The sequence below is a fragment of the Ahaetulla prasina genome, chromosome 7 (assembly GCF_028640845.1).
Source record: "Ahaetulla prasina isolate Xishuangbanna chromosome 7, ASM2864084v1, whole genome shotgun sequence".
Lineage (NCBI taxonomy): Eukaryota > Metazoa > Chordata > Lepidosauria > Squamata > Colubridae > Ahaetulla > Ahaetulla prasina.
The window spans coordinates 52,332,008-52,359,327 of NC_080545.1; the positions used below are offsets into that span (position 1 = coordinate 52,332,008).

Here is a 27,320-nt window from a genome sequence, read left to right on the forward strand (position 1 = left end):
GGACTGGAGATTAAAACATATGAAGAACAGTTACAGGAACTGGGCATGGCTAGTCTAGTGAAGAGAAGGACCAGGAAAGACATGATAGCAGTGTTCCAATATTTGGGGGGTTGCCACAGAGAGGAGAAGGTCAAGCTGTTTTTCAAGGCACCTGAAGGGCAGACAAGGAATAATGGATGGAAACTGATCAAGGAGAGATTCAACCTAGAAATAAGGAAAAATTTTCTGACAGTGAGAACAATCAACCAATGGAACAGCTTGCCTTCACAAGTTGTGGGAGCTCGATCACAGAAATGGTGTAGGGTCTCCTGCTTGGGTGAGGGGTTGGACTGGATGACCTACAAGGTCCCTTCCAACTCTGTTAATCTGTTAAGGCACAGCTGTCTTTTTGTAATCAACCTCCATTTGCAAAATATTAAAAACACAACTTCTTAAATTCTTGGCTTTATTTTTTATTATATTATAAAGATTAGTTCTATAACTGAAAGTATAAAAATATGCTTCCCCAACAATAGTGTGTGTTCTTAATAGTCTTATATGCGGAGTGTAGCAAGGAACCTAAGAGAGAAGTAATTTCTGTTCAGTGAAGGAAATCCATAAGCAGTTGTAAAGTTAATATCAAGATAATAAACTAGCAGTGCAATGTTATAAACATAAAGCAGCTTTACATTATAAAACACACACAGCTTTTAAATACAGGAATAGCACCTTTTACATAAGTTGAGAAATGTAAACGTGGTATGTAGATTCAAGTATATAAGTTATACATACCCTCCTTCCCTCCACATCAAACCCTTGTGTACCAGAACATGGTTTTAAAAGCCCTGAAATCCTGTATGCAATACAGTGCTGTACGCATGCCCTCGTATCAGTCTTAAGCTATGGAGCCCTTTATCTTGAAGCGGTTTTGCCATACCTTTATGGGAAATAGTTATTGCAATCATAATCACCTTAGCATCCTATTAAGCAAGTCACCAAGCTGCATTCCTGCATTTCCGCTTAAGAGTTAATCTTACCAATCCTTTTGATAAAAAGAAGCCTCAGTGTACATTTCACCTTCCACTATTAACCTGGCTTCTGCTTTTGCTCACTATATGTGAAAATCTTCAACCTCCTTATTTGACTGAACAGATAGAAACTGCAAGACCAGCAGAGATTGTGTTGCTGGTACACTTAGGAGAGGGTGAAACAGTTCAAATGCAGAAGGAATTTCCCATCTCTTCCTGGGAAATGATGCCCTTTACTCATTCAAATGTTCATGGCAGCATTTCACAGGCGTGTAGGCCCCCGAGGTTCATTCCATTTGCACCTAAGAGTTTTGCGAAGCTGGATGTTTTGAATAAATATAACTGAAAGAAGCTGTGCCAGTGAAATTATTTCACTTTCAGTTTCCTTATTTAATTAGTTTAATATAACCAACTTGTTCAAGAAGCAGGAAACATAAAGAGATAATCAATTATGAAACAAAATAAAACAAACACATTGACATTATATCTGAGAGCTTTAACCCACCCTTGGTCTTTCTCTGTACTGAAAGACTCATAAAGAACAGGGGTACTGCATTGTTTTCTGCTAAAATTAAGTCTATTTTGAGTTGTCTCCTGCTGCAGTAACTGGGAAAATTCATTCCATTGGGCCACACTTGAATGCACACATATGTACCAGGATCAAGGCATATAAGCCTGCGAATTCTGTAGTGTAAAGTATTTTTAAAATTAACAATAAATCTCCCAAAATGATTTTACTATTGAGATTTAAGAAATGTAAATCTTATCAAATACCTTCCATGTAAGGTTCTTACTGATTTAATGTAACAGGAAGTTATTATATTCTCAATTTCAGCTCCACTAAAACTGCTCATCTTTAACCTCCTTTTGGTAACATATTCCATTATTCAAAATTAAACACACTAAAGCCATAATTCCTTCTAAAACTTAATGAAATGATAGATCAGAAAAATGTGTCTGACCTTAAGAAACATACATCATGAATTCAAAGTCATTCCAGGTTAAAAAAGGCCATTTACTTGATTATAAACTCAAAAGTAACATGATAATTTAAAAAATCCAGTATCTGTGCCATTTAAAGTATTTTAATCTATTAATTTTTTGAATATTATAGTAATTACTTTGTGAATATGAATTGCCCTCAAGTGTCAATTTCATAAACCTGCGGACTACAAGTTTTTCCTTCTGTTAATTAAAAAATGGTGCATTGATTAATTTAACTCATATTTAGGCTGCAGGTCATCCATCTCCTACATATGTTCCTTCTGACCTCAATGGTCACTCATGCCATAAAATACTGTGCTTAAAGTGTTTCTTAATGAACATTTAGGAGTATTAATTGTGAAATTCATACAACTATACAATACAGTCACATCAGTCAAAGATAATTCTTTCAGTTCCTTTGGCAGAATTGCAGTTAAGATGAGCTCTGTATAATGCTGTAAAAGAAGTCCTGGCTCAAGAATTGCAGCTTCCTCATATATTTAAACTAGGGAAGAGCTACAGTTTACTGTAAACATTTTAGAGGCTGATGATTCTTGAAACAACCTTTTTGCCTCTACAATTTTAGGAAAAAAAAGTTTTTGTGACAATTACTAACAACCTGAACATTTTGTGCAGGAAAAAACGCACAAGAGAAACTACAAAGTTCATTAATACAAAAGTAAGTTCACAGTTATTTTGGCCTTAAAGTAATTTATGTGAATACATTCGTTCATTACTGTAAATTAGGCTTTTTCTTAACAAGTGCAGGAAAAAGTGTACATCTGTCAGTCACATTCAAGCATTCTGGAAAAGTCTGCTTTGAAGTTACAAATGTAATTCGATTAAACCAGTCTCAGCAGACTACGCTGTTTCTTGCTGCCCTTCCAGCCAATCCCCCTTAACACAGGATAAATAGAACCCTTGTAAAGAGTGTCCCCACTATTTAAGTGCTAGCCAGCCCCCCGCCTCCAAAGTTTTGGACTTTGGGTCACAGTTAAACTTGTTCAACTCTTTGATACATTATATTTCTTTTTCAACCCTGGAATTAAAATGTTTATATTTGCATAATTAGAATTCTACTCAAAATTGGTATTTACACAACTAGGGTATTCATGAAGGAGAAAGATAAGTAACGGGCAAATGCACAGTGGACAAATGTACCTATGGAACAATATTTAACACATTTTCTCTTTTTAATGCAATAATTGGGGTTTTTTTCTATAATAAGCAGAGACTCTTTTCTTAGCTACCCATATTGCAGTAATAGGCTGCATTAATCAGAGCTTTTGCTGGAGATTTCTAATCTTCTTTGAACAGAACTTGATGTTCTGCTCTGGTTGCCTTCATTTTTCCTCCATATAATAGGATCTTCTAGACTGCCAGGTGTCTTGAACAATGTTTCTTGAGTTGTTGGACGCATATTCTTAGGAGTTAGTGGAGTTGTAGAAGGCTATGCACAAAATGAGACAGTACAATTTAACAGAGATTTTTATATATCATTTCATTCCTACTCAACAAAACATTTAATATTGTAAAACAAAAATTAGCATTGTAAGAGATGCTCAGTCCCATAATAATGAATGCAGTGCTGATTTGTTAGACGTGAAACAATGGAACAAAATTCTTACTAGAGAAATTGATTTGAGAGACCTTACTCTGGTGGTAGAACATCTTCAAAGATCACTATCTGAAGCTCTTGTGTTAATGATATTAACAAAAACATTTCCATTGGACAATTGCAAAAGGCCACAGTACTTGGATCCACCAATAGATTATGACATCCTGGATTCTTGGGAAGAACTACATCCATATGAACCCCAACACCACCCAAAGAACTGGCAGCTATGATTTCAGTGATAACGATAGACTGATAAAAATGCCAAATCCTATCTAAACATGTAGCTGATTGTGCAATCAACCATAATAATAATATAAGAGTGTCCGCAGCAGTGTGGATATACATGCACTGTGGAATGCATGGATCTAAAAATGAAATATTTCAAATATACACAACTAAGTTCAAGTTTTGGCCTTCATATATGAGTAATCACCTAAATGGAGGCCTTGTAATAAAAACTTGTTTACAACATAACAAAATACTTAGCAATAACCTTATGAAAGTATCTATCTTAAGTAGAATTGATACTATTCTGCTCTATCTTCTTGTGAATGTTTCCTCCTTGCTTTATGATAAAAATTCCCCTTCTTACCTGTGGTAGATTGAGAAGGGTGACTGGATGTCCCATGCAAATCGATGAGTCTGTTTTAACGGAGTTGCAAGCAGATCCAAGGAGAGGATTCAGATGTACAGCTGAATGAAACTGCTGGTGTGGCTCCAGTGTAGGTAACTGAGATGAATTTGGAGTTAGCACAGTAGGGGTCCCAATGAAAACAGGAGTTGTAGAAGTCAAGCCAGGCATACTAAAATTCACACAAGCGACATTTGGGAAAGAGGCAGAAGATGAAGAATGAAGTTGGCTTGTTCCTGCTGAGGAATAGATAAGAGGGAATGGTGCCAATGCAGTAGATGGAACCATCATACAGGGAACATTAAGTGAAGACAAGCGGCTTGAAGGTAGGCTGACAGGAGCAGGGGCTTGGTTGGTAGGAAACAGGAAATTTAAACCATTTAATCCTAAAATAAAAGAAAGAAAGAAAAAGATACCAGATACAGCAAAATCCTGTCTTCTCAAGGATAAAGACAAAATAGCAATGACCTGTAAATTTTCGCATTCAACACGTTGAGCTCAAAATACCATTTGAACTTCACTGAATATCACTGGATGTGTTTGAGCCTTCTCAGAAATAGCATAGAGCTTCAGGCATGGTTGTATCAGAATTAGAACACTCCTGGAAGCGTTACGCTGAAATGTATCAAGACATTCAGTTATATATCTGCCATATTTTATATCTATCTGGACTTTTTATCATTTTTTAAAAAAGGGTTGATGGCATTTTACTGAAAATCTCTCTCGGAATTCATGGCTGTGGTGAAAATATATTTTATCTAAATGCCAAGTTAACATGCATGTTTTTAGTTTAGCCCTTACCAGCTGCAGGTTGTACGTAGAGATACTGTGGTAAAAAAGAGGGTTTGCTATTTTCCTGAGAGGTTTGTTCCTTTTCTTTCAAGTTTTCTTTTACATTTTTATTCCGATGTGATTCTTCATGGTCCTGGGTTTCTTTTATGACAGTTTCCAGAATTTCAGAAGTCCCTGATTCAAACTGAAAGCCTTTCTGTTGGTCAAGGGAACTGCAGTTATTGTCTGAAGAAGACTTTGTGTCAGCTGGCTGAATGGTTTTCTAAAAAACAAACAAACAAAAAAAACCCCACAAACAACTTCAGCTTGGAATATACATTATTGTGTGAGACTCTGCCACAAACACTCTGGATCTAGTTGTGAAAGGTTAAACTGCTCCTTTTGGAGTCTTTCACCTTAACTTTAAGGAAACTTTCATAGAGTGCTAGACCAGCAGCAGTTAATTCAAAGAACATGAAGAAAGGAGTAAGAGCCAATATTCCCTTTCTAAATAAAAAATCAGCAAAGATAGTTACCATAAAAAGACAACCACGTGATATATGAGGGAGATGGAATATACTATTCATAAATACAACAGCTATTCTTTCGGATGACTCCACAAAATAGTTTCCTACAGATTCTGAATTTCTCTCACCTTGGATACTACTAATGAAATGGGACCATCGCTCTGCTCCAGGCTTTGTCTTTTGGCTATAGGTGCCTCTTCAGATGGAACTGCAGTGGGAGATACACACTTCTGGGAACTCCGTTTGCGAAAGTTAACTGGAGATTTTGCGGTTTCTAATGAGCAGGGAGAAATGTCGCCTTCTGCGTCTTCACTTCTTTTTTCTGGAAAATTTTCCCGTGAATGACTTTCAAGAAGTTTGCCACACAGCATATAAAGGGATGGAGATGGCAAGTAAACAAAAGGTTGGCTGGGGAGTGCATTGGTTTCCCCAGTCTCAGTTTTGGAAGCTGATACAGCAGAAGATGATATATTTTGATTGCTTATTCCATTTGGTAAAGACCGATGTGATGCATCTGAGTTGGTCTTTTCAGGAAAGCAAGGGAAGACATTAGCACAGTAGTCTGAATCTTCTGGAACAGGAAAAACTGAGAAGGAAGAAATGATGCCCAGATTTCTTGCTGCTTCAATATTTCTATTAGAAAGATGAAGGAAAATTGAAATGTGTTTGAATATTAGTAGCTCGGGTTGGTAGCTAGGCTGTTGGTCTGAGCTTGGCAATTTGGTTACAAACATTTCGTCAGCATTTGAGTCATCGTCAGTGCGTTTTGAATTGTGACAATTCAAAACACACTGACGATGTTTCCTCAAATGGTGATGAAATGTTTGCAACCAAACTGCCAAGCTCAAACCAACAGCCTAAATGAATGAAAATAATTAGACTACATTAAAGTATTCCTATTCTAACATCATCATAGAGTGCTGGACCAGCAGCAGTTAATTCACAAAACATGCAGAAAGGAGTAAGAGCCAATATTCCCTTTCTAAATAAAAAACCAGCAAAGGTAATCACCATAAAAAGACAACCATGTGATATACAAGGGAACCATTTTACTCTCCACGCGAGTTTTCCTCATTTCTACTAATTGATGTTTATATCCCCTCCACAAGCCTGTGTAAACAAGGCATTGCAAACTCTAGCTGACCAAATTATGGAGGCTGAAGCCAAATACCCTGATTCACTGTCCATTATTATGGGAGATCTAAACAAAGCAAACTTAAGGAAAGAGCTACCAAAATTCTTTCAGCATGTCAATTGTGCCACTAGAGGCAAGGATACTTTAGACCATTGCTATACAACACTAAAAGATGTTTATCGGTGTTTACCACAAGCAGCTGTGGGACACTCTGATCATTGCATGATTCATCTCGTACCTGCTTAAAGGCAAAGACTTAAAACCACAAAACCAACAATTAAATCAGTGAAGACTTGGACTGAGGAGGCAAAGTTAAAACTACAGGCCTGCCATGACTGCCATGACTGCACTGATTGGAATGTTTTTTAAAGTACCTCTGCAGACTTAGATGAACTCACAGATACTTTAACATCATATGTCAGATTCTGTGAAGACCTATGTGTACCGACCAGGAACTTGCAAATACACAGTAACAACAAACCTTGGTTCACAGCTAAACTTCAGCAGCTACATCGTTCCAAAGAGGAAGCCTTCAGAAAAGGTAATAAAATGCTGTACAATCAGGCCAGAAATGTATTAACAAGGGAGATCAGAGCAGCAAAAAGAAGCTATTCTGAAAAGCTAAAGAATCCGTTCTCAACAAATGAACCAGCAAACATGTGGAAAACTCTTCAAAATATCACCAGTTATGGCAAACCTTCTTCCCAGGCTGAAGGAAATCAACAACTGGCAGACGACCTGAACGTTTTACTGCAGGTTGGAAAGGAAACTAAAGCCACCTACCTCCACAACCCCCATCTCAGACACACTAACAGCCAAGCCTCCTACAACTGACCCCATCTCAGGCACACCAACAACAGCCAAACCTCCTACAACTGAGTTCTGCTACAATTGGGTTCACAACCCCTAGTTCACAACCCCTAGTGATCATAGAAAAGGAAGTTCAAGACCTATTTCACAGACAAAAACCTGGAAAAGCTCCAGGCCCAGACAAGATAACTCCTTTTTTGCTTAAAGGTCTGTGCTGACCAATTGGCCCCCATCTTCACCCGTATCTTCAATAAATCGCTAGAGATGTACTATGTTCCTTCTTGCTTCAAACGCTCTACGATCATCCCAGTGCTGAAGAAGCCCACCAACAAGGAACTGAATGACTACAGACTAGTTGCTCTAACATCTGTAGTTATGAAAATGTCATGTCCCACTCCTCCTCTGACGGCCGGGTCTGGGAAGTCTGTATCAAGCGTGGCCACAAAGCCTCTGCAGCTTTGCCAAATTCCTGTCAGAGTTCTCAGGGCAGGCAGGAATCCAAGGTGTGACTTCAGCAACCAGATTAGACTTTGCCTGACTCAAGGAATGCCAGAAAGCAGATCGTTTATATAGGACATGGGGTGTGGCTCCATGACTCAGCACTTATCCAGGCCTGCCCCTCCCTTCCTTTTGCTGATGTCGCCTCTCCATTTCCGGAAGCGGGGATCTGTCCACGTTTTGTCAGCTGCCGGCAATTCTAGCTCGTGGCTGGCTTCTTGCTCACACGCTGGGGAGTGGGTGGGTTATTTGCTCAGTCTGTCCGGGCATGGTGCCAGGGCTGGGGGTTGGAGGCATGCCAGGCCATTCTTCTTCACTATCAGTCTCTGGCTCAGATAACAGGAGATATGAGGGGCCCGGCTGCGGAGAGCGGGGCGGGCGAGGCACAACAGAAAACCTTTGAAAGGCTAGTGCTGTCCCACTTGAAAACCATCATGAATCTGCTGTTAGACCCCCTGCAATTTGCATACTGAGCAAATAGATCAACAGATGATGCTGTTAATATGGCTATGCACTACATCCTACAACATCTTGAATCTCCAAAGACCTAAGCAAAGGTCCTCTTTGTAGACTTTAGTTCAGCATTCAACACCATCATTTCAGACATTCTTCTAACTAAGCTAAACCAGCTACAGGTACCTGAACAGACTTGTAAGTGGATCATAAGCTTCCTAACAGACAGGAAGCAGCAGGTGAAGCTAAGCAGAATCACATCAGATACCTGTACAATTAGCACAGGGGGCCCACAAGGCTGTTTGCTCTCTCCACTTCTCTTCTCTCTATATACCAATGACTGCATCTCAAATGAAGTTAAACTACTGAAGTTCGCAGGTGACACAACAGTGATCGGTCTCATCAAGACAATGATGAATCCGCATACAGGCGGGAGGTTGAACAACTAGCCTCATGGTGCGACCAGAACAATCTGGAACTGAACACACTCAAAACCGTAGAAATGGTGGTGGACTTTAGGAGAAACCCTTCCATACTTCCACCTCTTACAATACTAGACAACACAGTATCAACAGTAGAGACCTTCAAATTTCTAGGTTCTACCATATCGCAAGATCTAAAATGGACAGCTAATATCAGAGGGCTGTGAAAATATTTACAGACCCATCGCATCCTGGACATAAACTGTTTCAACTCTTACCCTCAAAACGATGCTATAGAGGACTGCACATCAGAACAACTAGACAAAAGAAAGGTTTTTCCCCAAACACCATCACTTTGCTAAACAAATAATTCCCTCAACACTGTCAAACTAGTTACTAAGTCTGCATTACTATTAATCTTCCCATTGTTCCTATCACCCAACTTCTTCCACTTATGACTGTAACCTTGCTGCTGGTATCCTTAAGTTTTATATTGACTGTTTCCCTATGACTATCATTAAGTGTTGTACCGATGATTCTTGATGAATACATCTTTTCTTTTATGTACACCGAGAGCATATGCACCAAGACAAATTCCTTGTGTGTCTGATCACATTCGGCCAATAAAGAATTCTATTGCTATATCTTTGTCAAACAGCTTTGGATGCAACCCAAATGTCTAGAGGTTTACATAAATGAGACTTTTTCATTTAGTTTATGATGGGAAGAAGATATGAGGAACTGAAAGAGATTCAGATAAGTAGCATTTAAACAACCGAATTAGGCCTGAAAAGGGCCTCTGGTAAATTGCAGACACAATGTGAATTAATATACCTACTAGTAGAACAAATCAATTCTTTCACACAATGGTTAATCACCCTAATTAAAAATATCTCATTCATGCATTACATCTTTATGTAATTGACGTGGTTTCTATATATCATAAATATAGTTAGAAGTAAAATATTCTAGGAGTTCATTTCATTCTAAAGACACTTTATGTTATGATATATAGCTACAGTACTCCAATGCTTCATCAAACACAGACATCTGCCCTTTCCACAGTAGATTATAAACAAGTTTAAAACAGAATGTTATTTTTTTATAAGACATGAGATTTGAATTTCTATGTACCTTTTGTTATCTTCCAAATTCTGGCAGCAAACAGATGCTAGGTTTATCATTTTGGAACAGTAATCATCTAAGGAAAATCAGAAAATCAAATCAATTATCAATGTATCACCGTAATACAGTTTTTACATCTATCATCTATGCATCTATCATCTCTCTCTTTTTATCTATTAATCTAATCTAATCTAATCTATGCCTTTTTTAGTTAAACATGGGGAACATATAGGATTAGGATTGTTATCTTCCAAATTCTGGCAGCAAACAGATGCTAGGTTTATCATTTTGGAACAGTAATCATCTAAGGAAAATCAGAAAATCAAATCAATTATCAATGTATCACCGTAATACAGTTTTTACATCTATCATCTATGCATCTATCATCTCTCTCTTTTTATCTATTAATCTAATCTAATCTAATCTATGCCTTTTTTAGTTAAACATGGGGAACATATAGGATTAAGTGAAAAGTCAGAGAAAAACATCTCACAATCTCTTTGGTGAGCTCTGTCACTAAGGATCTAGAATATAACATTTTATATATATTTTCAAGACTTGTGTTTATAATGTGGCATTCAAGAATGCCAATACACCAGTGGTGGGTTTCAAATTTTTTTACTACCGGTTCTGTGGGTGTGGCTTGGTGGGCATCGCAGGGGAAGGAAACTGCAAAAACTCCATTCCCACCCACTCCAGAGGAAAGTTACTGCAAAATCCCCATTTCCTCCCGATCAGCTGGGACTTGGGAGGCAGCGAATAGATGGGGGTGGGGCCAGTCAGAATTTTTACTACCGGTTCTCCGAACTACTCAAAATTTCCACTAGCGGTTCTTCAGAACTGGTTAGAACCTGCTGAAACCCACCTCTGCAATACACCCATAAAACACTTCTGCATTTAATCCACCTGACTTTTTGTAATTTAGGAAAAATGTTTAATTGAAGAAATTTCAGATTCCTGCATCCATTTTATTTTCATGAATGTCTCTGGGCCCTGAATAGTTGTGTAAACATGTTTAAAAAATAGAAATAGTAGTTGACCACCCCATGCTTTATTTGGAAATATGTCCAGTAACTTGAAAAAAGGATAGAGATAAACAAAGATAGGATATAGAATTGCAAAAGGAGAGAGATGGACTATTAATAATATATTAAGGTAACATATATCTGGTTATGTTACTCAGGTCAGACATTTTGGAATCAACCAAGTATTTTATGACATGCCCATAAAATGCCCTCCCTGCAAATTTCCATTTGTCCATTTGGACTCCAAACTTGCAGATCATCATTTCTAGTCTTTATGACATTCTTATTGTCATTTATTATCCTTCTTTTGAAATTTCACGATTCAATTTCTAGGTAGTTTCTGCCCCTTTTCACCATCATCACTCCATTTCTAGATCAGTATTCATTGATCAAATTTGCATGCTGCTATAATCTGCAAATATAGATATATTGTTCCTTTATCTGATCCTTCTCTTACAATTTCATTCATTCAAGATCATATGCTAAGACAATTTAAAACATTAAGTTTAGCTTTACTAAATATCTAGAGAAAAGTATTCATACATTTTATCTCTATTAGTTAACTAGTACGTGTGGTTCCTAGAATACTCCAACAGGGTTTGAGACAATCCAAGCAAATTACAAATTATAGCATGAAATGGAAGTTTCAATGGCTTTATTCATCTCAAAATTTGTGAAAAATTGCACATATACTCCTGAAAATTCATATAATACTATATATTATGCTGTATCTTGGTTTTTTTATGAAACAATGAAGGAAATATATAGTATTGCCCTTGAAGTTGCCCTGTACTTTATTGATGCTTACGGTAGCTTACTTCTTTTCCTCCAAGTTCAGCAGTAGGAAAGGATTGCTGACATTTGTCATGTCGTGCTAACTACCAAAGGAATGAACAATCAATATGTGGATCTTTCTGAAGCTATTGCCTTAGCATTCAGAATAAATGTTCCATTTCTATCGCTCAGGCTCATTGTATCTAACTTCAGTGGAGATTTGCATTCTAAGATATGTAAAATACCCAGTTTTCTCTAAGGTCAGTCACTCTCTCTCAGCCCTAGGAAGAAGGACATCGCAAACTACCACCAAAGTCTTGCCAAGAAAATAAAAACTGTATAAACTTGCCGAGGTAGTCACCAGGAATCAACACTAATTTGAAGGCCCAAATAAATAACATTATAACTAAGAATTAAAATCAATCAATCGTGGGGTTCGTTGTTCTCTTTGAACTTGGATGTTTGCTTTCAGACATTTCATTGCCCAGCTAGAGAACAGTAGATGATTATGTTGCCTAGTTGGGTAATGAGATGTTTGCAAACAAACAACCAAGCCAAGACAATGGCTTCTGAGTTTTTTTTATGCAGAAGAGGTTTTTCTGGAACCTTGACACTCAGATAGCACCAAGGACTCCAAAGTTCAACCTTGAGCTACAAATATTCTGTTTATTAATTGATGGTCTAATGTTCGTTTATAGACAGAAATTGTGTTACACAAAAATAAACACACAAACATTTAGCTATTAATTGAAAGCTATTAGAAGAGCTAAAATGCTTGTCCCAATATTTACCTTGTCTCTCTTTGTGTGGGCTGCTTGGTTCAGAACTAACTTTCCTCTTGACCATTTCAGAAGGCTGAGGAATGCTAAAAGAAGCATGGCGTGATAGTCGATCTTTTCTATTAGAGCAAGCTTGATGTGGAATACGGGTTGGTCTTTTCACTTCAGTAAGAGTAGCACAGGTTCGAACTTCCATTTTTATATCACCTAAACAAATACACTTGTGTTAAATTGGTTACTCAAAGGATAACCTACTTAAGTATTTACTAGACCATGAGTCCTATAGCAAAACATATAGTTGCTTTATTGCTTTTTCTGCTACATTGTCTTTAAGGGAAAAAAATGAACTCCCCCTCCCTTAACAGTCTTTTTACCATAATTCATAGTTCTGCTTCCTAACTATTTGCTCATCATATATAATAGTAAAATTAAGGAGTAATTTTCAGAATGTCATTGACGTGCTAACAACTTATTTAGTAGAAGCATATTTACTGAACAGTGTGTGTACATCATTCCTCCATATCGGTTCTGTCATGTCTCGTTTAGAGATTTCCATGTTAAATATTTATATGTTCACAAATTATTCACCCCTGATGTAGCCTTGGCACATCATGTGGACACTAAACCAGTCAGATTAATAAATAGATACTTGGCAAAATAAAATCATAGGCAGAACTGTTTCTATCACCTTATAATGCCTATTGAATTTTTTACAGGTTCCTCTGGATATCCTCAGTTTTCTTCATAAATCCAATAATTGATGTAAGGCTATCTGAAAAATGAGTTGTTGGTAATGCAAAAACAGAAAAGTACCATTATTTCCAGTGAATTCCACAGGCCCAATCCATTTGAAGGCTGGCTTACGACCTCTTTCTTCTGTTACATGCACTTTCTTGATGAGCCCAAGACTTGTCAAGACATTAGCAATATCATACAGTCTTCTTACCTTTGCTGAAAGGAAAACAGCTTTAATTCAAATGTAGTGAACTATATGTCCTCATTCATTACATACAAATATGTAACAAATTAGAAGAAAAGCACTGTTGCTGAAAAGCTAAAATTATGGGGAATTGGCACAAAGTAAAATGTCCTGCAAAATGTTGAGGGTCATTTGAATGAATAAGTAAGTGGATAGAATCTCTAAAAAAAAATCAATATGGTGTATATATTAAAGGATTTATCAGTGAGTAATGACAGTTGGATACTTTTGGACTTAACCTCCGTAGGTTTTTTTAAGTTTTATTGATAGCAAATCATCTCATTTCAGTAAATATCACTAGTTATTGTTGCATAACAAAGTTCGAAAGAGGTTTCCTGATATTTGTATATTATACTTCTTTTCAAATTGAAATTGCTCCAAAGACTTTTAAAAATTATATATGTTCTCTAGTTCTGCCAATATAACCTTTTCTTGCTGACTCAGAACATTTATTCCCCAGAAGTGATTCTTACTTTTAAACTTGCTGTGATCAGCAGTATCCTGGCTTTCTTCTATCAATATTTTTGCTGCTATGTCAAGAGTGACTATCTTGGTCTTGGAGACAAGGAACAGCATGACAAATTTCTGGCTCATAATCCTCAATGACTTGTCCTTTCTGCTGTTTGCAGACGCTGTATTACAAACAAAACCCAAGTCTCAACATGTTACAATATTAACAGCCAAGAAAATATTATGAAGACTTATGGAAGAAAAAAAAGTGAAAGAAACAAAACTGTTGTTGAAAAGCATGTTTTTAATGAGCAGAAAATAATTGCCTATAACAGATGGATAGCTGCACTTTAACTATCTCCAGGACAGATGAAAGGATTATAAAATTATATTTTGAACAAGTGAAGTTGGAATGATTATTCATTAGGGATATGCAATGCTTTGAATCCAAAGCACCTTGTCATTTTCTTGCTAATTCCTCAATTCAAACATATATTTCTCTGGGATGACAAAAGTACTGTACATGCCTATGAAAAATCTTCATTTCTTGAAGGAGGATCTGAAGGTGTCCATACCTGTTTAAAAACACCAGTTCTGCTTCAGATCTGAATTACTGCCCTTCCCTATTCTCCATCAATTGTACCAGAACATAGAAGTATGGTATCAAGTTATGAAGCAATAGCCATATATTGTATGGGTTGCATCTTGAGGGCAAAACACAAGAGTTGTTTGACATGTGATTGACCACTTGAATCTAAAGAAAACGATTATTTGGATCTAACGATTTATTTAAAAATGTAAAATAGAATAATACAGCATATCTTCTTACATACATTTTTAAAACATTGCCAGTTCTCTTCCTTAACTTACCAGATGGACAATCTGTCTCTGAGAAGTCAAGCAGCTGTCGATCTTGGAAATCTACAAAGCTCTCTTTTTTGTGTTCTCCAAATCTACACTCAAAGTCAAGTTCTTTCTGCTGGAAAGAAGTCATGAGTTCTTCATATTTTTGAAGCTCTCCTATTTCTTGAAGTTTTTTCAGAGTCTGGCTCAAACTGTGGCGACCATGCCAACAATACTGATTCTTAGCCACTCGGCTAACAAGATTAAGAGATTCCAGGACATTCACTATATCATAAATCCTCCTGCGTTCGACTCCTAGATGTAGGAAACCAAAGCATAAGACAGAGAACATAATCAAGAAATTATAGCAATAAAAGTTCTGAGAGGAAAGACAAATGATGGCATTTTACTTCTAAATGCAGGGATCCCAATTTTTTGTTCTTAGTATTTATTACTTCTGTAGATAAGAACTAACAGAAATGTTACAATTTTGATGAGACTGAAATTGCAATAATTTATATAAGACAAAAAATATGGTAATGTGATAGAAACGTTTTAGGAACTATTTGTGGCACTATAAATTTTAAAAAATACTTCTTAAATATTCCGCACTACTCAACAGAATGTGCAGAAGATGCATCAGAAGACCTGTAGATCATAAATTGTCCCCATACCACTAATACCGGTTGCAAGAGAGAGCTACAGTAAATTCTAGATTATGCCTTCATATCAGAGTGGCATTTTGATTTCTCATGCCCAGGAATTTTATAAATTCAGAAGATCTGGCAGTAATTCTATTTATGTCAATAAAGGTTTATATCATTAATAAGAAGTGATGGGGAATCAAAAACTGCAGAAGTTAATGTATTTGTGAGGAACATTGTAAGGAGCTATAAATATGAAGGTGCAAAGGCATTGTTGTTGTTGCGAAGTCGTGTCCAACCCAGCATGACCCCATAGACAATGTTCCTCCAGGCCTTTCTGTCCTCTACCATCCTCTGGAGACCATTTAAGCTCACGCCTACTGCTTCAGTGACTCCATCCAGCCACCTTGCTCTCTGTCGTCCCCTTCTTTTGCCCTCAATCTTTCCCAGCATTAGGCTCTTCTTCAGTGAGTCCTTCCTTCTCATTAGGTGGCCAGAGTATTTGAGTTTCATTTTCAGGACCTGGCCTTCTAAAGAGCAGTCAGGGTTGATCTCCTCTAGGACTGACTGGTTTGATCGCCTTGCAATCCAAGAGACTTGCAGGAGTCTTCTCCAGCACCAGAGTTCAAAGGCCTCAATTCTTTGGCGCTCAGCCTTTCTTATGGTCCAACCTTCACAGCCATACATTGCAACTGGGAAAACCATAGCTTTGACTATACGCACTTTGGTTGGCAGGGTGATGTCTCTGCCTTTTAGTACGCTGTCTAGATTTGCCATAGCTTTCCTCCCCAGGAGCAAGTGTCTTTTAATTTCTTGGCTGTAGTCCCCATCTGCGGTGATCTTGGAGCCCAGGAAAATAAAATCTGTCACTACCTCCATTTCTACCCCCATCTATTTGCCAGGAATTGAGAGGGCCGGATGCCATGATCTTAGTTTTCTTAATGTTGAATTTCAAGCCAACTTTTACACTCTCCTCCTTCACCCGCATCAGGAGGCTTTTTAGTTCCTCTTCGCTTTCTGCCAGTAGAGTGATATCATCTGCATATCTGAGGTTGTTGATATTTCTCCCGGCAATCTTAATTCCAACTTTTGATTCATCCAGCCCTGCCTTTTTCATGATGTGCTCTGCATATAAGTTAAATAGGCAGGGCAATAGTATACCTTACTAACCTTGTCAGACTCCTTTCCCAGTTTTGAACCAATCAGTGGTTCCGTGTTCCATACTAGCCCTCTTCTCTTCCCCAGTAGCATATTGGACACCTTCTGACCTGAGGGGCTTATCTTTCAGTATCATATCTTTTTGCCTTTTGGGGTTTTCATGGCAAAGATACTGGAGTGGTTGCCATTTCCTTCTCCAGTGGATCACCTTTTGTCAGAGCTCTCTGCTATAACCTGTCCGTCTTAGGTGGCCCTACGTGGCATAGCTCATAGCTTCATTGAGCTACGCAAGCCCCTTCACCACGGTAAGGCAGTAATCCACGACAGGGCAATAATCCATGAAGTGGGCAAAGAAATTATTCTTCCTTAATAATAGCCTGTAAAGATGAAGTGAGGAAAGCTAAGGCTCACAATGAACAAAGGCTAGCAACAAAAGTAAAAAATAAAAAAAGCTTCTTCCAACATGTTAAAAACAAGAAAAAAGTCAAGGAAACAATTGGCCCATTGCTGGGAGAAAGTGGCAAGAAGATGACAAGCAACAGGGAGAAAGCAGATCTACTTAACTCATATTTTGCATCTGTCTTTACACAAAAGGAAAAAACAATCCAACCTATCAAAAACAGCACTACAAAAAACAGATTAGAAACACAAGTTAAAGAGGGAAGAAAATGGTAAGTGAACACCTGTCTACCCTAGACGAGTTCAAATCACCAGGACCGGATGGATTACACCCCAAGGTTCTGAAGGAACTGGCAGACGTGATCTCAGAACCACTGAACTATATCTTTCAAAGATCCTGGAGCACAGGGGAGCTGCCAGAGGACTGGAAAAGAGCTGATGTAGTTCCCATCTTCAAAAAAGGAAAAAAAACAGATCCAGGAAACTACAGACCTATCAGTCTGACCTCAATACCGGGGAAGATTCTGGAAAAGATAATCAAGCAACGAATCACCGAACACCTAGAAGCAAACAAAGTAATAACCAAAAGCCAACATGGGTTTGTCAAAACAGATCATGCCAGACTAATCTTATCGCATTCTTTGACAAAATGACAAAATTAGTAGACCAGAGGAATGCTGTCGATATAATTTACTTGGACTTCAGTAAAGCATTTGATAAAGTAGACCATAACCTACTACTAGATAAAGTAGAAAATGTGGGTTAGACAGCACCACCACCAGATGGATTCGTAACTGGCTGACCAACCGCACTCAACGTGTAGTCCTCAACGGAACTACATCCACATGGAGGGAAGTATGCAGTGGAGTACCCCAAGGCTCTGTTTTAGGCCCAGTACTCTTCAACATCTTCATCAATGACTTGGACGAGGGATAGATGGGGAACTCATCAAATTTGCAGATGACACCAAGCTGGCAGGAATAGCCAACACTCCAGAAGATAGGCTCAAGTTACAGAAAGATCTTGACAGACTTGAACATTGGGCTATCTAACAAAATGAAATTCAACAGTGAAAAAGTAAGGTTCTACATTTAGGCCAAAAACAAAATGCACCAGTACCGTATATGTGGTACCTTGCTCAATAGTAGTACCTGTGAGAGGGATCTTGGAGTCCTAGTGGATAACCATTTAGATATGAGCCAGCAGTGTAGCAGCTGTTAAAAAGCCAACACAGTTCTGGGCTGCATAAACAGAGGATAGAATCAAGATCACGTGAAGTGTTAGTACCACTTTATAATGCCTTGGTAAGGCCACACTTGGAATATTGCATCCAGTTTTTGCCACGATGTAAAAAAGATGTTGAGACTCTAGAAAGAGTGCAGAGAAGAGCAACAAAGATGATTAGGGGACTGGACGATAAAACATATGAAGAACGGTTGCAGGAACTGGGTATGTCTAGTTTAACAAAAAGAAGGACTAGGGGAGACATGATAGCTGTGTTCCAATATCTCAGGGGCTGCCACAAAGAAGAGGGAGTCGGTGTTGTGACCCAGGTTCCTGGACCCAGACTCCTGGACTCGGATGATTCAGAAAATGAGGGAGAAGACCTGGCAAGCCCTGCTTCTCTTGAGCCCTCTCCCTCCCTGGCACCCACTCAAAGGGAGGGGCCGGCAAGGCCTGATTCTCCCGGGCCTTCTTCTGATTTGGCAACACCCCAAGAACAGTTTTGGAGGGACGCAAGATTACGAAGGCTTGATCGGCGTGCGCAGCAGCGGAAGAGTTGGGACAAAGCCAAGTCATAATTGTCATGCAGTGACATCTGCAGAGACTATAAATAGGAGGCGGGACTTCCTGGTTTTTTGTCTTGGACAAAGCAATGAATTTGGCGCAAGCTAATTCATGGAGGGAAGAATATATTCGTGAGTAATTCTGGCCTTATCTATAATTTCCTCGTTATCTCCAGAAACTTGGCAGGCCCGTGGGTAGACGTGGCCAGGACATGTATCTATGTAAATAAATAGGAAAAAGGAAGGCCTCTGACGGACTCTTTGCTGGGAGTATTGGGGGAAGGGAAACAGAACATTTTGTCCAAGACCTGACTAAAACATCTTCCACCAAAGATGGATCAGCAGCAGGTACAGCAGCAGTTAGAGCAGCTACAGCGGCTAATCAACAGCTCCAGCAGCAAGTGGCTCACTTGGCAGGCCAACTTGCTGCCAGGAATGTGCCTGCAGCCCCCCATCCTCCCACCTCCTCCTCGCCGCAAGTGCCCGATAACCGTGCGGATAAGTTTTCTGGGCAGCCTGAGATGTTCCCGACCTTCTTGGGACAGTGCCAGCTCTACATGGCTATGAGGCCAGAGGATTTCCCAGACGACCGGGCTAAGGTGGCCTTCGTGATTAACCTTCTTTCCGGCTCGGCTGCTCGATGGGCCACGCCCTCTTGCTCCAGGACAGCCCCTGCTGGCGGACCAACAGCGCTTTTGGCAGCACCTCGCACCATGTATGAGGACCCGTTCGAATGCTGACGGCAACCAGGCGCCTTAAGGAACTCCGTCAAGGGAAACGCCCCTGCAGGAGTACATCGCCAATTTCGTCTTTTGTGCCAGGACTCTGACTGGAATGATGCAGCGCTGGTGGGCGCGTTCAGGAGGGACTCTCAGAGGAATTGCAAGACGAGCTGGCCCGCATGGGCGCGCGGACCCTCGACAACTTGGTGCCCTTTGTCTCCGCCTCGATGCCCGTCTGCAACGGCGACCGTCCGTCGCACCCCGGGACCCTCCGTCGACATCTGCACCCCACTTCCTGCACCACCAGCACCCAGGGTCGCCCCACGTTTTGTAACCGCTGCGGAAGAGCCCATGGAGTTGGGAGCGGCCAGACCTCGCCTAACAGCCCAGGAGCGGAACCGAGGCGCCAAGGGGATTGTGCCTGTACTGTGGGGAGCCCGGCCGCCCGCGCTTCTTGCCCCAAGCGAAGTGGGGCACGACGCCGTCCCGAATCACAGCGTGACCAATCGGAAGCGGGCAGGCCCGACCTTGGGGAAACCCTAGGTCGGGCACGTACTAAGCCCCCACTGGACGTTGCGGAAGTAGACTCTGGGCCCCCTCGGCATCTGATTCTGGACACACGGATATGGTTGGGGAACCAGTCGGACGGGCTCCAGGCGCATGCACTGGTGGACTCAGAGGCCACAACAAACTTTATGGATCAGGCCTTTGTGACCCAGTTTGCGGTCCCCATGGTTCCGGTGGACCCTCCGATGCGGGTAGAGACAATTGATGGACGAGAACTGGTGTCCGGCCCCATTAAATTCACCACCCAGTCTTTGCGCCTGGCTATTGGGGACCATGAGGAGGTGATCCAGTTTTATGTCACGGCGGACCTTCATTTTCCCTTGGTCCTTAGGTTGGCCTGGCTTCGGACCCACGATCCTCAGGTGGCCTGGTCGCGGAACGCCATCTCTTTCCCGAGTCTGCAGTGCGTCAACCACATCCGCCACACCTGTGCCGGCCAGAACGTCCCCACCGCCGCCATCATCTTGCCTCCTGAGCTGATGGACTTCGCTGACGTGTTCAGCGAGAAGGAGGTGGACCGACTACCCCCCGCATCGGCCCTACGATTGCCCCGTGGACCTTCTGCCCAACGCATCACTGCCTGTGGGACGCCTGTATTCCATGTCAGAGCCCGAGTTGGCCGCCCTCAGGGACTTCCTGGACAAAAATCTGGCCCGAGGGTTCATCCGGCCTTCAAAGTCCCCTCTCTCGGCCCCAGTCCTCTTCGTGAAGAAGAAGACAGGGGACTTGCGCCTGTGCTGTGATTACCGCCGGCTAAACGCCATTACGGTGCAGAATCGCTACCCCCTGCCGCTCATCCCGGAGCTGCTGGAGAGGTTGCGGGAGGCCACGATCTTCACCAAGCTCGATCTCCGAGGGGCCTACAACCTGGTGCGGATACGAGAAGGAGACGAATGGAAGACGGCATTCGGCACCCGATACGGACACTACGAATACACTGTCATGCCATTTGGGTTGACCAATGCTCCCGCCGTTTTTCAGCACTTCATGAACGACGTGTTCCGAGACATGTTGGATCGGTTCGTGGTTATCTACCTCGACGACATCCTGATTTACTGCCGGTCCAGGAAAGCCACCTTCGACACGTCAGTCTGGTTCTGCAACGCTATGGAGCAACAACTCAATGCGAAGCTGGAGAAATGTCTTCTTCCGGACTTCCATAGAATTCCTCGGGCATATCATCTCGCCCGAGGCATAGCCATGGACCCATGTAAAGTAGAAGCTTTGTGTAGCTGGGAAGCCCTCGTCGGGTGAAGGATGTTCAGCGCCTGCTGGGCCGCCAACTACTACCCGACCTTCATCCCGGGCTTCGCCACACTGACAGCTCCACTTACCCAGCTCCTCAGGAAGAAGGTTGCATTCCGGTGGGAGCCCCCGCAGCAAGAAGCATTCACAGCCCTCAAGAAAGCCTTCGTCACGGAACCCGTCCTGAGGCATCCCGACCCGCTCCGGCCTTTTGTGGTGGAAACGGACGCGTCAATGTGGCTCTGGGAGCGGTGCTGCTACAGGCTCCGGCGAATGGTGGCACACTTTTCCCTGCGCTTACTACTCCCGGAAACTCAACCTTCCGGCGCAACTACACTATCTGGGAAAAAGAGTTGCTGGCTATCAAGGCTGCATTCGAGGCTTGGCGACACCATCTGGAGGGGCCCGACATCAGGTGGAGGTCGAGCGGACCATCGGAATCTCGAGCACCTCACCACAGCTCGGAAGTTAAACCAGCGGCAGATCCGGTGGTCGTTGTTTTGCCCGGTTCAACTTCCGCGTGACCTACATTCCCAGCGGTCACAACCGGAGGGCGGATGCCCTGTCCCAAGCCAGAGTACCTCTGCGCCAAGGACCCCTTCCTCCACGGACAGTGCTGCGGCAGAAGCCTTGGCCGCACACGGAGCCAGTGGACTTGCGGGCCCAGGTGCGAGGCGCAGCGCCAGGACGCCTGGTCGCAGCAAAGGAGAGCGGAGGTGGGCCCCACGCCTCCTTGGACCTTGGAGGAGGACTTACTCAAGTTTCGGGCGATTATATGTGCCCACAGGACCACTCCGAGCCCTCGTCATGACCCAGTGCCACGACAACCCTGCAGCAGGACATTTTGGGTTCTTCAAGACCCTCCACCTGGTGACACGGACCTTTTGGTGGCCCAGTGCGGCATGATATACATGCCTACGTGACATCCTGCGTGCCGTGCCGGCAAGCCAAGACCGCCACGGGGCCCCTCCGGGCTCCTCCAGCCCTTGCCGACACCCGACAGACCCTGGGGCGATCTCTATGGATTTCCTGACAGACCTGCCGCCGTCCTCTGGGTTCACCACGGTGCTGGTGGTGGTGGACATGCTCACCAAGATGGCACACTTCATCCCATGCCGCGGACTGCCCACAGCCGCAAAAACGGCCCGTCTCTTTCTGCAGCACATCTTCCGCCTCCATGGTCTACTGGACAGGGTGGTTTCGGACCGCGGAGTTCAGTTCACAGCCCGCTTCTGGAAGAGCCTGATGAGGTGCAGGTATGTCTGTCGTCATCGCACCATCCGGAGACCGACGGGGGTACAGAGAAGGTCATCGGTATACTGGAACAGTATCTCCGTTGCTTCATCAACCAGCAACAGGACAACTGGGCCGACTACCTGTCTCTGGCGGAGTTTGCTTTTAACAACTCTCAGCACACCTCTACTCAGATGACCCCGTTCTTTGCCAATGTGGGGTACCATCCGCGGCTCTTCCCTCTGGCACCACCGGACTCTCCTGTTCCCGAAACGCAGACCTTCCTGACGGAATTGCATGCGGTCCAACAGTTGGTACGTCAGCAGCTGAATCGGGCAAAGGAGGACTACAAACGGTCCGCTGACCGCTCCCGACGGGCAACGCCCCCGCTGGCAGTTGGAGACCGGGTGTGGCTCTCCACCAAACACCTCCCGTCCGACCGGCCGGTAAAGAAGTTGGACCACCGATTCATCGGCCCGTTCCCTGTCGAGGCAGTCATCAACCCGGTAGCCTACCGACTGACCCTGCCACGATCCATGCGGATCCACCCCGCTTTCACGGGTCCCTTCTGGTTCCTGAGGCCACACCGAGTCCCCTTCGGTGCCCAACAGCACCCGTCACTGTCGCCGAGGACGGGTCGGAGGAATACGAAGTCCACAGCGTACGAGACTCTCGCTGGCTAAAGGGTCGTTTCCAATATTTGATCGCGTGGAAGGGATACGGGACTGATTTCTCCTGGGTAGATGCCTCCGACGTTCATGCCCCTGACCTGGTGCAGGCCTTCCATGAGCAGAACCCAGCCCGACCGCATCCCGATCGTCAGCCCCGGGGGAAGGGCCCTGCGGTGAGGGATAGTGTTGTGACCCAGGTTCCTGGACCCAGACTCCTGGACTCGGATGATTCAGAAAATGAGGGAGAAGACCTGGCAAGCCCTGCTTCTCTTGAGCCCTCTCCTCCCTGGCACCCACTCAAAGGGAGGGCCGGCAAGGCCTGATTCTCCCGGCCTTCTTCTGATTTGGCAACGCCCAAGAACAGTTTTGGAGGGACGCAAGATTACGAAGGCTTGATCGGCGCGCAGCAGCGGAAGAGTTGGGACAAAGCCAAGTCATAATTGTCATGCAGTGACATCTGCAGAGACTATAAATAGGAGGCGGGACTTCCTGGTTTTTTGTCTCGGACAAAGCAATGAATTTGGCGCAAGCTAATTCATGGAGGGAAGAATATATTCGTGAGTAATTCTGGCCTTATCTATAATTTCCTCGTTATCTCCAGAAACTTGGCAGGCCCGTGGGTAGACGTGGCCAGGACATGTATCTATGTAAATAAAAGGGAAAAAAAAAGGAAGGCCTCTGACGGACTCTTTGCTGGGAGTATTGGGGGAAGGGAAACAGAACAGTCGGGCTGTTCACCAAAGCACCTGAGGGTAGAACAAGAAGCAATGGGTGGAAACTGATCAAAGAAAGAAGCAACTTAGAACTAAGGAAAAATTTCCTGACAGTTAGAACAATTAATAAGTGGAACGACTTGCCTTCAGAAGTTGTGAATGCTTCAACACTGGAAATTTTTAAGAAAATGTTGGATAACCATCTGACTGAGATGGTGTAGGGTTTCCTGCCTGGGCAGGGGGTTGGACTAGAAGGCCTCCAAGGTCCCTTCCAACTCTGATGTTATGTTATGTTAATGTCTCTAAGTTTTCGTCACAGATTTTATATATTATAGTTATATCCTGAAACCAGCTGTTGTTGATATATAAGCATAAACCTCCTCCCTTCTTTTTACCAGATGTTTCTGCAATTCTGTCTGATCGTTGAATCTGAAACCCTGGGATATGCAGGCTGCTATCTTCAATTGATTCATTTAACCAGGTTTCAAAGAAGCATAGGGCTGCTGAATTGTAAAAATCAGAATTGTATCTGTTTAAAAGAAGTAGTTCATCCATCTTATTAGGAAGTGAACGTAGGTTGGTTAGGAAAATTGAAGGCCGAGGAGTTTTATTTCTCCTATTTCTTAACCTTTTAAAAATTCCCATCCTTTTACCTCTCCTTCTCAATTTCCTCAGGTTTTTTTTGGTAATCCATGGCTCAGGGGAAATTGCTTCTTCCTGTGTTAGAATCTCCTCTGCGTTTGTAAAGATGGGGGGGGAGGGTGAGGTCATAGAAAGCTGCTCTTTAAAGAAACATTGTTTAATTTTTAGCAGATTGTCTCGTATGAAATCCATACGCAGAGAAGAGTCGCAGAGAATAATAAAAAATAAAAAACCCATTAGAAAGCATTTCAGTGAGGCAGCCTTCGGCGGTGCTATCTTGGATAATACTGTGTCAATAAAAGTAAGTATTCACCTGGAAACCAGTAGTATATTCAGTTTCTGAGATACTTCATAACACTAGTTAAATTTTGTTAAATGTTTTAAAAGAAAATAAAAACAACCCCTATTTAGATTATACAATATAAAAGGTAACGGTAAAGGTTCCCCTTGCACATATATGCTAGTCCTTCCCAACTCTAGGGGGTGGTGCTCATCTCCGTTTCAAAGCTGAAGAGTCAGTGCTGTCTAAAAACGTCTCCATGGTCATGTGGCCAGCATGACTAAACGCCAAAGGCGCACTGAACATTGTTACCTTTCCACCGAAGGTGGTCCCTATTTTTCTACTTGCAATTTTTACGTGCTTTTCGAACTGCTAGCTTGGCAGAAGCTGGGACAAGTAATGGGAGCTCACCCTGTTATACGGCACTAGGGATTCGAACGCTGAACTGCCGACCTTTCGATCAACAAGCTCAGCATCTTAGCCACTAAGATGCTGACATTATACAATAGGTTAAAAAAACGGTGATTGTAGAGTTCCGTGTTGTATTTTTTTCACTTTTTAAAAAAGTACTCTGTATGGGGCTTTTTTTTACATTGTATGGGGCTTTTTTTTTACATTGATTTATTGTATTCAAATTATTCTTGGGTTTCTGTTTTTTCCCTTTTTGTCATTATTTTATAAGTAATGATGATAACAATAAAAAAGAATTCAACTGGGAATACATTACTTATATATTGTGGTATATAAACTTACTATTTATTCTCCAAGCAGATTTACATTTGGAATAAAAGCATTCTTTCTATGTTTCACTATCCATGAGTTAATCTGAAGATGGTTGCATTAATGTGAGTTTGGGGAACTATAAAAAGTGTAAGTTGAGAGATCTGTAGTTACTTTGCCTTAACAGCAGATCTGGGGGATATAAGTCTTCACTGAAAATAATTTACTGCTCTTATCATATTTCTTGAGACTTTATTCCTCATTATATTTTTCATTAAACTTCCTACAGAAGAGAAATAAGTTTGCTATGCAAAGCAACTATTTTAAGGAAATATGCTATACAAAAATGAAACAAAGCATATAATTATGAGGTCAAAATTTACATCGATAGTCTAGTAATACCAGCTCATCTATAAAGACTTAGTAGCCAATTTTTGTTCAATATAGTCTCCCTGGTTTCCTCTTGCTGGATATGACTACAACTCAAGCCAGCAAGGTGTTTCCTATTCAGTCTTGGGTGGCAATATATTTTGTGGAAAACTACCAACCTATCTTTGCCCTTATTATTGGTGTAGGCCCAAACTAGCTTCATATCCCCATATAAATACATTCATTCCTTGTCTTTTGCTAGCATTGTATAAGTGATCACTGCTGCCCTTTCTCTCTTCAGTAAACGAAGGGGAACCCTGGAGTACAAGTAGTTCTTGATTTGTAACTACAGTTGAGCCAAAATTTCTATTGCTACATAAGGCAGTTTTAAAGTGTGTTTTTCCCTATTTATGATCTTTTTTGCCACAGTTGTTAAGTGAATCACTGCAGTTATTAAATGACTCACATGGTTGTTCAGTGAATGTGGCTTCCTCCATTGACTTTTCTTGCTGAAATTCAAGCTAGGAGGGTTACAAATGGTGATAAGACCCCACAATAGTGCAACGGTCATAAGTACATTCTAGTTGCCAAGTGCCCGAATTTTGATCACCTGAACATGAAGATGCTGCAACGCTCTTAAGTGTGAAAACTGATGATAAGTAACTTTTTTCAGTGCCATTGTAATTTCAAACAGTCACTAAATGGATGGTTATAAGTTAACGGTTACCTTAATGAACAGAAAGCTTCTCTGGGCCAACCTCTAGGTATAAAACTCAAGGCCTGTGGGCCGGATCACAGGAGGCGGGTGCATGTGTGCACGTCAGGATGGTGTGGGTTGGGCCTGTGCATGCATGCACACACCACCTCCTGCACACATGTGCGCCCCCCCCCAATGAGCTGGGCTGAAGCGATGCGTGCCAGTCCCTTACTGTTTCCAAGATGGCCGCACTTACTGGTCTTTCAGGTGTGTGCGGCGGGAGGTGTCTGGCAGCAGGGGCTCTGCAGCTGGCCATCCAAGAAACAAGCGGCAGCGGCACTAGGCAGAATTGGGGGTGGAGGCAGGTGATGCATATCACTGGGCACACCTGCTCCATCCCATATGGCCAGGACAGGGCAGGTGGCTGCCCAGCTACTGCTGCGGGTTAAGACAAGGTTAGGAGGGTGTGGGGCAGCTGCTGCCAGATAACATCGGCCCGCCTACACTGTCCCATCTGTTTTTGCTTGTGGTTGGACAGCAGGTCGCCACTGGTCATCTCTTCGTCCCCCTTGCGGGTCTTGTTGTTCCCCTCACACTCCCGACACACCTCAGCATCTGTGGGCCACTGCCACCACTGAGGCT

At 42.3% G+C, this 27,320-nt stretch overlaps 1 protein-coding gene across 3 annotated transcripts in view; it reads right to left on the reverse strand.

Moving 5' to 3' along the window:
- Positions 1 to 444: 444 nt before the first annotated feature.
- The window catches only part of E2F7 (E2F transcription factor 7), a 42,372-nt gene continuing 15,496 nt past the window's right edge, over positions 445 to 27,320 (reverse strand). The window contains exons 5-13 of one of the 3 annotated variants that reach the window (XM_058191450.1): positions 14,859 to 15,146; positions 14,012 to 14,170; positions 13,373 to 13,510; positions 12,572 to 12,766; positions 9,991 to 10,057; positions 5,667 to 6,171; positions 5,042 to 5,294; positions 4,202 to 4,479; positions 445 to 3,441 (exon numbers count right to left, since the gene is read on the reverse strand). In XM_058191450.1, the coding sequence (XP_058047433.1) occupies positions 3,265 to 3,441; positions 4,202 to 4,479; positions 5,042 to 5,294; positions 5,667 to 6,171; positions 9,991 to 10,057; positions 12,572 to 12,766; positions 13,373 to 13,510; positions 14,012 to 14,170; positions 14,859 to 15,146 (2,060 nt within the window). In that variant the 3' untranslated portion in view covers positions 445 to 3,264. Of the gene's footprint in view, positions 3,442 to 4,201; positions 4,627 to 5,041; positions 5,295 to 5,666; positions 6,172 to 9,990; positions 10,058 to 12,571; positions 12,767 to 13,372; positions 13,511 to 14,011; positions 14,171 to 14,858; positions 15,147 to 27,320 lie in introns of all 3 variants that reach the window. The other 2 variants (XM_058191449.1, XM_058191451.1) reach the window with 2 other exon arrangements.